Consider the following 12,675-nt stretch of genomic DNA (forward strand, 5'->3'; position numbering starts at 1 on the left):
CTATATAAATGCAATACTTTCTTTTCCTCCTTGAAGACATTCCTTAAAACCTACCACTTTGACCAAGCTTTTAGCCATCTGTCCCAATATCTCCTGATGTGGCTCGGTGTAAAATTATGTCTGATAACGCTCCTGTGAAGCACCTTGGGACCTTTTACTATGTTAAAGATGCTATACAAATGCAAGTTGTTGTTGATCCTGGCTTCATCCAACATCCGCACACTTTAATTCCAGCAGGATAGGGAGCAGGAACAGGGACCCAGGCTGATTTTTCCCTTGCTAATCCAGGGGTGCTGAGCCCAAGTGTAGGAGACCCATCACCACCCAGGCGTAGATCAGCTAATGCAACACAGACCGGACGATCATGTTCTCGCAATATCAGCGAGAGAGATGGGGAGGAGAGGACATTAAAAAAAGGGAAAAGATTGTAAAAACACAAACATTTAATTTGCTGTGAAAGTTTATTTATAATAAATCTGTTAGATTGGTGGTAAGATTTAACAAATTTTAAACGGTTGAAGTCAGAATTTGGTTACAAAATGATCAGTGTGCGGATCACAGGTTGAGGAGCTCAATTCGACAATCAAATTAAACAACGCCAACTCCTCACCCCACCCCGAACCCCGCCGCAAATGAAATCTTCAGTTAGTGACAAAGGTTTGTGCCTCTGCGATGGGAAGTGAGTGCCAGGAGTGGGTGGGGGTAGCATCAGACCCATACCTGTGCTGTTGGCAAGGGCCTGCAATGTGCCTGGGTGCCTCATACAGGTAATAGGGTGGCTTAAAATTCAGTGTGCTACTCATCAGGAGGGGATCTTATTGAAACATATACGATTCTGAAGGGACTTGACAGGGTAGATGCAGAGAGGATGTTTCCCCTCGTGGGGGAATCTAGAACTAGGGGGCACCCATTTCAGAATAAGGGGGCACCCATTTAAATTGGAAATGAGGAGGAATTTCTTCTCTCAGAGGGTCGTGAATCTGTGGAATTCTCTACCCGAGAGAGCTGGGGAGGCTGGGTCAGTGAATATATTTAAGGTGGAGACACAGATTTTTGAACGATAAGGGAGTCGAGGGTTATGGGGAGCGGGCAGGGAAGTGGAGTTGAGGCCAAGATCAGATCAGCCATGATCTTATTGAGTGGCGGAGCAGGCTCGAGGGGCCGAATGGCCTCCTCCTGCTCCTACCTCTTATGTAAACTGTCAGCAAGAGGAGCAGCCAAAACTGCACATGAAAGCACTGGGTCTGTGGGGTCACTTAGTGTTGAACAAGTGACCAGGCACAAAATGGGACAGAAGTCTTGCCCTTTAATAAATTCACTGGGGCCACCTGGGAAGAGTAACTGCATTAAAAGCTTTAATCAAATTAAACAGGTGTTGAATTCAAACACTGAAAACGCGCAGCATCTCCAGTCCCACATTGGGTCTCCCCTGAAGTGTTTCAAAAGCGGATTGCTGCCCCCGTCTGTTATTGGCTGTCGGATCTCTGCAGAACCAGACTTAAGCCAGAGGCCGACACTGAGCAGGTCAAGGCAGCTCCTCACCGTCAGGACATGTGCTTGGAGCCCAGTGTTACCTACATGGCAATCAGTGCACTTCACACACAGCGGTGTGACTGGGAGCTGGGGAATCTGTGCTCCCAGGACACACGGTCAGGCAGAACAAAAGGTTTAGACCCACAATACCACTTGCCACTCTAAACAGGCTGCTTCTGTCTCAGATACCCCTGCTGCAGCCATTCAGTACGAGCGTAGACACAATGCCAGCAGTGGAGCTTGACCCTTCCCTCAATCCACTTCCGGATAAAAGCATCATCCAGCAAAGGCTCACTGACAAGTGACCAGGGCTGGCAAACCTGGCAGATTACCCCCCCTCTCCCCCCACCATCCCTTTGGCCCAGGGTGCAGAGGCCAGTTTTAGTGCGACCATTGCTGCTCTGCTGGAGATCAATGAACTCAGCCGGGACTGGTGATTAAAACCAAGGACCTTCCCCGCTCTGGAACACAAAGTAGCCTAGTTTTTTTTTGAAAAACGGCAAAACAGTTAATTATTTAAATATATTAAAAATTACACCTTTAACAAACTCCAACTGGATTCACAGTAAAGGCCCGAGCCCCACCAACATATCATGATTTTCCTTTTAATACCGTGTTACTGTAAACACCAACATTTCAGCACACAGTACATTAACGTACCTGGATTGAATGAACATTCATCACTTTGATTTCAGACTCGGGCAGAGAGCTCCCCTAAACTGAACATCTGGCCATCAGCTTCCTGAAACACGGTTCTGAATCCTCATTCCAGCTAAGGCTTTATTGAAAAAGAGATCGATTATATGGCAGGAGTTTGCTCACATTAATTGTGATAATGTAGATGTGGGGGCCCACTGTGCTGAGTATCCTCTGTTAGCTCCAGCATAGAACGCAACTCCCAACAGCAGTGGGGAAACAAGTGAAATCGGCAGATTGCTCCCCCATAATCAGCAGGCTCCTGACCCAACTTGCAGCGGGTGTGCGGAACAAAGTGAGGACAGCCGAGTAAAACGTGAGGGGAAAAAGACCTCGTATTAAGAAACAGCGGGAGCGGGAAGCAACGTGTACTCGTTTTAATTTAAGCGCTATTTAAACTTTGCGATTCATATTTTTTTTTCCACAATTTGTTTAAGCTTTTGCTACTTACTGCATTTCAAAACCAGTCAGTAGGTCCCACCAAATCACACAACACACCCAGTTTCATCTCACTGGACGCAATCCAGGATTGCAGCTCACTTTATCGGCCTGCCCAATCACAGTCGGATTTCACCAACACTCAGAGGGCTTGCTGACTGAGCAGGCGAGAGTGGCACCACGAGAGCAACATACACCGAGTCACAACAGCAGAAGTAAAGAGCTTCACGTGTTCACACCAAGCTGGCTCTTTCCTTCACTCCCGCCACCAATTCTCTCCCCTCCCGACTCTTACTGGGGAACAGTTCTCTCCAGTCCATCGTCCAAATGGCCATTCTTCATGGATAAGCCCAGACTGCGAGCATCGGCAGGCAATTTAACCGTGCGCTACACCACAGCGGAGTCATCTGTCCTCTCCCTTGGCCAAGGGTGCTGAGGCTCACTGCAGCTGCTGCCCTGGCCGAGCTCAGTCCAGAGCAGGGATTGAACCCGGGCCACCTGTTCCTGGTGGCCCGGCACTACCTCCTATAAAAAGGTTCAAGGATCCGCCATACACACCGCAGCCAGGTGACAGCGCCACACTGTGCCAGGGCGGAACAGGGTGCAACCGCAGCCATGCGATTCTCTCAACTATGAATTACTCATCGAGCGCCACTGCCTGGGTAAGCTGCCAGAGCCACAATGGAGAAGGAAGGAGGGAGAAGCCTTCTCCTCCTGCCAGGTTTCACTTCCCCTCTCAGACAACAGGCAGAGGCACTGCATGCGCAGGAGGCCGCATTTGTTCAGGCAAGGGGAAAAAAGGAAAAAGTGTCAATAATAAATTCATTACAACAGTCCATTACACAAGACTCCAACTAGGGGCTTTGCTTATACTCAATCATTTTAATGTTCTTTCTTCATTAGAATATTTTTGTTAAAACTCAAATGTTCTTGTTCATTCTGCTAAATCTCAGCGCCCAGTAGCGAAAAGCAGAGCTCGAGTGATCGATACCAGGAACAGAGCTCACGTTCAGCAACACAGGGTGACTGCTCGGTGCCCCCAGAGCAGGCAAAAGGCAACAGCACGTTTAGAATTAAAATGGATGACTAACCAAAGAAAGCGTGCTTGTGGCAGGACCCGTTTCAAAACCCTTTCTTCACAGGAGATGGAGATTAGAAGTACAGTTTCGCAAGTGGCCAGGTCACTGACTTTGATACGAATTCCTCCTGATGACAGACAGCCAGAATTTATTTCGTGATTTTTTTTTTTAATCTTTAAAAATGCAAGATTCCCTCACTTCCTGTAATTTTTCTACCGTCCCCGTTGTACACGGGGCCTGGTGCCACTGATGCACGGCCTGTTCACAGTCACTGCCAATGATCCTCGTAGCCAGCTATCAGGACTCGCCAGCGACTGCAACAGGTCAATTCTGTCCCCTGCCCCTCGCCTGCAAACGTTTCCTCCTCCGGCTCTCGGCCTCTGCGTGGTGCTACGCTGTTCAATGCCACTCAGATCAGTGACTGGGTTCGATGGTGGTGAATTCCTGATCTTCAGCTGTCTGGTGGGAGACGCTGCACTGAGGCACAGTCGGATAGAGTAGCAGCGGCAGAGGCTGGAGAACTGTTCAGGGAACATCTCATGGGCACGGGGCGTGCAGAAAAGGAGGGGGGGGGGGGCAGGGAAAGGACAAGTGAATCGATGGAATAGAAGATCACTCACCGGCTCCTGCAGGTAAAGCACAGCAGATGGGGCAGGGAGGAGAGAGGAATTTGATAGTGCTGTTATTACAAGGTTCCACTGGCTGGAGGCTGCTACAATTTAGCTGGAGTCAGTCGATTCTGTTGTGTTTGGTGTGCGATAGTGGCCAAAGGTTTCAGAATAGGACAGGAAACAGCAGCCTCAGTTATGGCAAGATTTACTAGCTGTTGGTTGTGGAGAGGCAGGAATCTCAGCCAGCCAGATAGTTAGTAGCAGCATCTCTGGACACAGGCCTACTCTACAAAACATAGGAAACATGGAGTTGGAAAAGGTAGGATCACAAAAAAGTAGGAACAGTCACACAGCCGTCCCGTGAACATGGCATCAGTCCGGATTGTCAAATCAGCTTCTTGATAAACACTTCCAGGTCATCTTCACTTTTAACACCTACAAATTTGTCCACGACGTCCCCGTCCTTTACAGCAATCACAGTCGGGACCACAGTCACCTGCAAATCATTGGGGAAAACACAGCAATCTTACTCTCTCATTGTGCAAGCGGAACTCTGAAAATCAAACCGCCCAAATATTAGATCTCAGTGCAGCTGCTGGTGGGGATCTGTGACTCGGAAGCAGGTATCAACTCAGTGGGAAAATCATAGAATCTTACAGCATAGAAGGGGGCTATTCGGCCCATCGCACTTTGAAAAAGCTCTCCAATTAGTCCCACTCCCCCCCAATCTCTTTCCCCATAGCCCTGCAAATTTTTCCAATTCCCTTTTGAAAGTTACTATTGAATCTGCTTCCGCCGCCCTTTCAGGCAGTGAGAGTACCTTCACCTCACGGACTGCAGCAATTCAAGATGGCGGCTCACCACCACCTTCTCAAGGGCAATTAAGGATGGGCATTAAATGCTGGCCTTGCCAGTGACGCCCACATCCCAGGAATGAATAAAAGTCAAAACATTACATGCTGCCCCATGAGGTCTGGGGGGAAAGGGGAAGAAGAAAAATAAGTTGTGTGGGAGTTGCCAACTGTAACATGCTCCAGGAACAGGAGCACCACACAAATCACACGGGTGTGACTCTTTTGGCTCCCGTTAACCCATTGAGCGTGCTGCAGTTTTGTGCTGATTAGACACCCTCAACTTAATCTGAGCAGTTTTTTTTTTTTTTTTTTTTTTTTTTTTGAGTATAAAATCTCTCTGAGATCTGGAACGCGCTGCCTGAAAGGATGGTAGAAGCAGATTCAATAGTAACTTTCAAAAAGGAATTGGACAAATAATTGAAAAGGAACAAAATTTGCAGCGCTGTGGAGAAACAGCAGGGGAGTGGGACTAAAAGGGTGGACAGCTTTAAGTTCCTCGGAGTCCACATCACGGAAGACCTCTCCTGGTCCCTCAACACCTCCTCTCTGGTGAAGGCAGCCCAGCAGCGCCTATATTTCTTAAGGAGGCTGAAGGGATGTAATCTGTCACCCCTGATCCTCTCTAACTTTTACCGCTGCACTATAGAGAGCATCCTGACAAACTGCATCACAGTATGGTATGGCAGCTGTAGCTACTATGACCAGAAAGCCCTGCAGCCGGTAGTCAAAACTGCCCAACGCATTACCGGCACCCGGCTACCGACCATAGAGCACATATACCAGAAACGCTGTCTACGGAGGTCACGGACCATCATCAAAGACCCTACCCACCCCAGCCAGTCTGTTCGCCCTCCTACCATCCGGGAGACGCTACAGATGCATTCGCACCCGTACGACCAGATTTAGGAACAGCTTCTGTCCCAGGGCTGTCATCCTACTGAACTCCACAAATAAACTCTAAAGCCTGCACATCTGCCAATGCACTTTATTATGGTCATATTTATGTTAATATACTACAAGCCAAATGTATGTTGAATGTTTAAATGTCTTAATCGAAAAGTACACTCTCGGGAGCCGCAAGCCTACATTTCGTTGCACTGCACTTGTGCACTAACAATGACAATAAAAGTTGATTTGATTGATTTGATTTGATTTTAATTGGATAGCTCTTTCAAAGAGCTGGCTCAGGCAGGATGGGCTGAATGGCCTCCTCCTGTGCTGCATCATTCTAGTCTATACCCTTTTCACCTCTACAAGTCTCACTACTTGTGCAGCTCTTGCTGCAGGGGGTTCAGGAAACGTGTCTTGACTTTCTGCATTGCCACCTGATAAAGCCTCACAGAGACCCCTGATGTGTCCCCCCCCCTCCCTTTGGGAGGCCCCAGCATCCCACTCGTAGCCTCTAGACAGTCCCAAACATGAACTCTACAGGGTGGGGTAAATCAAACCCACATCCTCCAATCATTGACTCTGCCTCCGTATTTCAACTCTGAGGAATTCGGCTCGGGTCAAACATCAGTTCTCTCCCCCGCCAGATTTACCATGCATTCCATTCAGGAACATCAGCGAGATAAATTCGACAGGCTGGACTGAACTCAAGTTAAACAGGTTTGCTCAGCTGCTCCTGGGTGAGTCAGCGAGCTTCGACTCAGGGCAGCCACCTGTGAAAGGGCAGTTGCTGTGGATTCAGGTTAGATAAGGTCCAATTAGCACAGGGAGGACAGTTTAAGAATCCCTGTACCAATAGGACACGAAATGTTCAGATACGATTTGCCCAACAGGTTTCTTTCTCCGGTTCAATCATGCGTGCAGTGCTAAACTTGGTTTATAGAATCATAGAATGGTTACAGCACAGAAGGGCGGCATTCGGCCCGTCGAGCCCGTGCCGGCTCTCTGCAGGAGCATTTCAGCTACCCCACTCCCCCGCCCTTTCCCCGTAGCCCTGCAACAGTGGTTATGTTACTGCAAATTCTTTCCTTCAGGTACTTATCCAATTCCCTTTTGAAAGCCGTGATTGAGTCTGCCTCCACCACCCTCTCAGGCAGTGCATTCCAGATCCTAACCACTCGCTGCGTAAAAAAGTTTTTCCTCATGTCACCTTTGGTTCTTTTGCCAATTACCTTAAATCTGTGTCCTCTGGTTCTCGACCCTTCCACCAATGGGAACAGTTTCTCTCTCTACTCTGTTCAGACCCCTCATGATTTTGAACACCTTTATCAAATCTCCTCTCAACCTTCTCTGTTCCAAGGAGAACAACCCCAGCTTCTCCAGTCTATCAACGTAACTGAAGTCCCTCATTCCTGGAATCATTCTCGTCAATCTTTTCTGCACCCTCTCTAAGGCCTTCACATCCTTCTTAAAGTGCGGTGCTCAGAACTGGACACAATACTCCAGTTGGGACCAAACCAGTTTTATACTGATTCATCCTAATTTCTACACTTTTGTACTCTATACCCCTATTTAAGAAACCCAGGATCCTGTAAGCCTTTTTAAACACTTTCTCAACCTGTCCTGCCACCTTCAACGATTTGTGCACATATACCCCCAGGTCTCTCTGTTCATGCACCCCCTTTAGGATTGTACCCTTCAGTTTATATTTCCTCTCCTCATTCTTTCTTCCAAAATGTATCACTTCACACGTTTCTGCATTAAATTTAATCTGTCACGTGTCCGCCCATTCCACCAGCCTGACTATGTCTTCCTGAAGTCTATCACTCTCCTCCTCACTGTTCACTATACTTCCAAGTTTTGGGTCATCTGCAAATTTTGAAATTGTGCCCTGTACATTCAAGTCCAAGTCATTAATATATATCAAGAAAAGCAGTGGTCCTAGTACTGACCCCTGGGGAACACCACTGTATACCTTCCTCCAGTCTGAGAAACAACCCTTCACCACTACTCTCTGTTTCCTATCACTTAGCCAATTCCATGCTGCCACTGTCCCTTTTATTCCATGGGCTTCAACTTTGCTGGCTTAATTCAGTTTGGAATTCAGACTTGTATGGTGCACAGGGCTAGTGCCTGGGTGTTCCCGCAATCAACTAATTCCACATACACCACGAGAAGAACTGGGCCAATGTAATGGAGCTCGACTCTGTACTGCACTGCGCCCGGTGAACCAGCTCAGAATGTTTCACTTTCACCTCTGTCTCGCCCCTGAATATTCTCCGCCTTCAGGACTGCGTGATCCAACAAAACAAGGGCTGAGCTTCAGCCTCCACATCCTGACCCCAAAGGCGAGACAGAAAGTGAAGCTCGAGTTTGCCACTCGCACAGGACTGACAGGCACTTAAATAGCGCAATTAAGAAATTGTATGCAGTCCTTGCCACACTCCCACCTACCACCCTCCATAAACTTAAAACTCATCCAAAACTCTGCTGCCCGTGTCCTAACCAAGTCCCGATCACCCATCACCCCTGCACTAGCTGAACTACATTGGCTCCCAGTCCAGCAACGCCTCGATTTTAAAATTCTCATCCTTCTTTTCAAATCCCCTCCGGATCTCTCTGTAACCTCCTCCAGCTCTACAATCCTCCGAGAACTCTGCGCTCCTCCAATTCTGGCCTCTTGTTTGTACTGATTAACAAGAGGTAACCAGAGACCGGCAGATTTACCTACTAAATCCAGGCCAGATACAGATGTCAATTGAATGAGAAACAAGCTGCTGCTGAGTATCAGCAGCTCCATGAACATGGTGAGGGAGGCGGGGGGCAGTATTCATCCTTCAGTGAAGCACCGACATCCCACAGTGCTCTTCACACTGCAAACAATGCTGGGTTTCCAAGAGGAGGATTAAACCCTCTAAATTTATAGTTTCTGTTCTGCTGTTTAAAGTTCAGGAGATATTTGACAAGCGAAGAGAAGTGGGGTAAGGGATTCACAAACAAGTCCTTTTGCCCAGCATTGAATAATTCGAAGGCGTGCCCGTACCTTGTACTCGATGGCGAGGTCCGTGTGATCGTCTATGTCTACTTTTGCCATTACAATTGTCCCCTGCTGCTTCGCCACCATCTTCTCGAGCCTGGGGCCGAGCACACGGCAGGGAGCGCACCACCTGAGGGAGCGGACAGAGAGACAGGGTGAAGGCGGCTGCATTAATAAGGACGACATTTATTACTTCAACAGCAATCCTCTCCTCAAAAGCCCACTCACATTTGGGGCACAGCTTCCAGGAGCTGCCCAGCATCTCACCCAAGTGGTCGTTCTGCCCACTAGACTACACACTCCGATGGACTATTTGACTGGGGAGAGCTTCTCTGCTGATTTGACCCTGTCCTCGTCTGATATCTACAGACACACATGTTCCAGCAGAGATCACTGGACAGTGATCAGAAGTTGGGACGCTGGCTGATTTCTTCCCTGTCCTATCCCAGGGACAGAGGCCAACAGCCCTCACAGTCAACCCAGCGGAGATCAACTAAGTTAGTGAGGAGGCGGGACGGATTCTGGGACTACCCTTAACTATACCACCCAGTACTAGAACAGGCCGTGCATTTACCCATTGAGCTCAATAACCCCCAGAAACCAGAGTATCTTAAGACAGGTGCAGAGTCAAATTTGAACCTCATCATCTTTGCTCTTGTCCCCCTCCAGTTCTCTCCAACTCCCCCCCACCCCCTCCAAGAAATAAGATTCAGCTCCCGGAGCCCCCCTCTACATTTCAGTGACATCAGCTAACTGCTCTGAACACTTTCCAAACTCTGTGCCTCAGTGTCAGTGTTAGCTCTGACTTGGACTCTGCGATCTGTTTACACGCCAGAGGATTCTACTGACCGTGGCAGCTGCAGTCAGACGATGTGACATCAACGAACACTGGCCCAGATATTTCTTGCTGCACCTAGTCACCTCCTGGGAGCCATTGGACATCCTATTTTTAGCACAAGTGTGCGATGCCCTACCTTTCATTAAATTCCACCAAGCATTCACCCACCCAGCCGAGCCACACACTCTCTTGTTGAGCCGTTAACACCCTGGAGCAGGAGGGGCTGCAAGACTGATCGCTGGGTGAGGGGGGGGGGAGAAGGGGGGTGCAGGGCGGGGAGATCCGCTGGCAAAAGCAACATTCATTTTGTATTAGAAACAGAAAATGCAAGAAACAGACAGAAGACCATTCAGCATCTGAGGAGGTGGGACGGTTCATACTTCAGGTGTCAGCGCTGGAGACTGGACTTTGACAAAGGCTATCTCCCGGATACATTAACCCTTCTATTCATGCTGCATTTCCAGCACTGCTTTTGTTTCTTGTTTCCATTTCCCCCCCCCTTTTATCTCTACTGTCAGCCGTGGCTCAGTGGGCAGCACTCTCGCCCCTGAGTCAGAAGGTTGTGGGTTCAAGTCCCACTCCAGAAACTTGAGCACAAAAATCTAGGCTGACACTCCCAGTGCAGTGCTGAGGGAGTGCTGCACTGTCGGAGGTGCCGTCTTTCAGATGAGATGTTAAACTGCTCTCTCAGGTGGACGTAAACGATCCCATGGCCACTATTTCAAAGAAGAGCAGGGTAGTTAACCCCGGTGTCCTGGCCAAGATTTATCCCACAAATCAACATCACTAAAACAGATTATCTGGTCATTATCACATTGCTGTTTGTGGGAGCTTGCTGTGCGCAAATTGGATGCCACATTTCCTACATTACAACAGCGACTACACTTCAAAAATAAAGTACTTCATTGGCTGTAAAGCACTTTGGGATGTCCCGAGGTCGTGAAAAGGCGCTATAAAAATGCAAATCTTTCTACTTCTCTTTTGCCTCATACATACATCAAGGATAGTGTGTAATGTAGCAAAAATGGCAAAACAATGTGACAGAAATGTGCTGCCTGAAAGAGTGGTGGAAGCAGATTCAACAGTGACTTTCAAAAGGGAATTGGATAAATACTTAAAAAGAAAACATTTGCAGGGCTACGGGGAAAGGGAGAATTCGAGAGCTCTTTCAAAGAGCCGGCACAGGCACGATGGGCCGAATGGCCTCCTGCCCTGTCTCATTCTATGAAATGTAGAAATACACAGCACATTTCCAGAGTGACCGAGCAGGAGTGAGTAACAAGGCTGGAGTTTCTCTCTTCCCCTCCTCCTATCACCCCCGAGGGGATTGATTCTTTGTGGCAGTGCTGATTCTTGCTGGGTAAGAGTTCCGGAGGTGCTACCAGCCCTTGGCACCATGCCCAGATAACCATCCTTCCTGTAGGGGTCTGAGAAAGTGAGTGGCTATTGTGCAGCACAAGAGGCATCACAGCTGAGCACTGGTGCTGCCCTCACCCAATATCCACACACTGTAGAGAAAGCAAGCAGGAGCTGGGGACCCGCGGAATTCTCCCACCTCCCCTCGCAGGCAGCCAATTGTAGTGCCCCCGATACTGTTAGAGCTACCTCCAGCCCACGCCCCCAATGCTGTTAGAGCTTCCCCCAGCCCACGCCCCCAATGTCAGAGCTTCCCCCAGCCCACGCCCCCAATGCCAGAGCTTCCCCCAGCCCACGCCCCCAATGCTGTTTGAGCTAACCCCAGCCTATGCCCCCAATGCTGTTTGAGCTATCCCTAGCTCAGATACACTGGGGCCAATTGTAGTGCCTTCCAATGCTGTTGCTACCTCAGCAGAGGCCAAGGTTGAGCACTGCGATGGGCCGTGCCTGTACCCACTGGCTCAGCAGTGCACCCTTGATCCGGCTGCAGTCCATTTTCATAAGAACATAAGATATAGGAGCAGGAGTCGGCTATTTGGCCCCTCGAGCCTGCTCCACCATTCAATAAGATCATGGCTGACGCTGTGCACGAGACCAACGTCATCATTTATAGATGTAATTCAGAGTATCGACTTTTGATACCATCTATTAAGCAACCTTTACTACAGACACTTAAAAACAAAGCCATGTTAAATCAGTTAACCTTTGACCTGCCAGACCTGGGCTAGTCGGTTCAGTGAATTCCAGCTCGCGCACCATGAGGGCAAAACAATTACAGGGTTTTTAAAATTCATTCACGGGATGTGGGCGTCACTGGCAAGGCCAGCATTTATTGCCCATCCCTAATTGCCCTTGAGAAGGTGGTGAGCTGCCATTTCAGAGGCAAGTTAAGAGTCAACCACATTGCTTTGGGTCTGCAGTCACTTATAGGCCAGATCGGGTAAGGACAGCAGATTTCCTTCCCTGAAGGGCATTAGTGAACCAGATGGGTTTATACGACAACCCGATAGTTTCATGGTCACCATTACTGATACTAGCTTTCTTTTAATTCCAGGTTTATTTAATTAACTGAATTTAAATTCCTCAGCCGCCGTGGTGGGATTTGTACTCATGTCTCCAGATCATTAGTCCAGGCCTCGAGATTACTGGTCCAGTAACAGAACCACTGTGCTACCGTACCCTAGTAACACAGCTACTGTAGTGCTGGGAACACGTGATCTACGTTGGCACCACATTGGATAGCACTGTGTGGAGGCTAAAGCCAATAATCTAATTTATTTACAAG

At 48.6% G+C, this 12,675-nt stretch overlaps 1 protein-coding gene across 1 annotated transcript in view; it reads right to left on the minus strand.

Moving 5' to 3' along the window:
* Nucleotides 1-442: 442 nt before the first annotated feature.
* txn2 (thioredoxin 2) overlaps nucleotides 443-12,675 on the minus strand; it is a 30,009-nt gene continuing 17,776 nt past the window's right edge. The window contains exons 2-3 of the mRNA XM_085969460.1: nucleotides 9,143-9,266; nucleotides 443-4,853 (exon numbers count right to left, since the gene is read on the minus strand). Of these exons, the coding sequence (XP_085825586.1) occupies nucleotides 4,743-4,853; nucleotides 9,143-9,266 (235 nt within the window). The 3' untranslated portion in view covers nucleotides 443-4,742. The remainder of the gene's footprint in view (nucleotides 4,854-9,142; nucleotides 9,267-12,675) is intronic.

The sequence above is a fragment of the Somniosus microcephalus genome, chromosome 28 (assembly GCF_052327205.1).
Source record: "Somniosus microcephalus isolate GS21.2 chromosome 28, FLI_Smic_1.0, whole genome shotgun sequence".
In the NCBI taxonomy this organism is placed as follows: domain Eukaryota; kingdom Metazoa; phylum Chordata; class Chondrichthyes; order Squaliformes; family Somniosidae; genus Somniosus; species Somniosus microcephalus.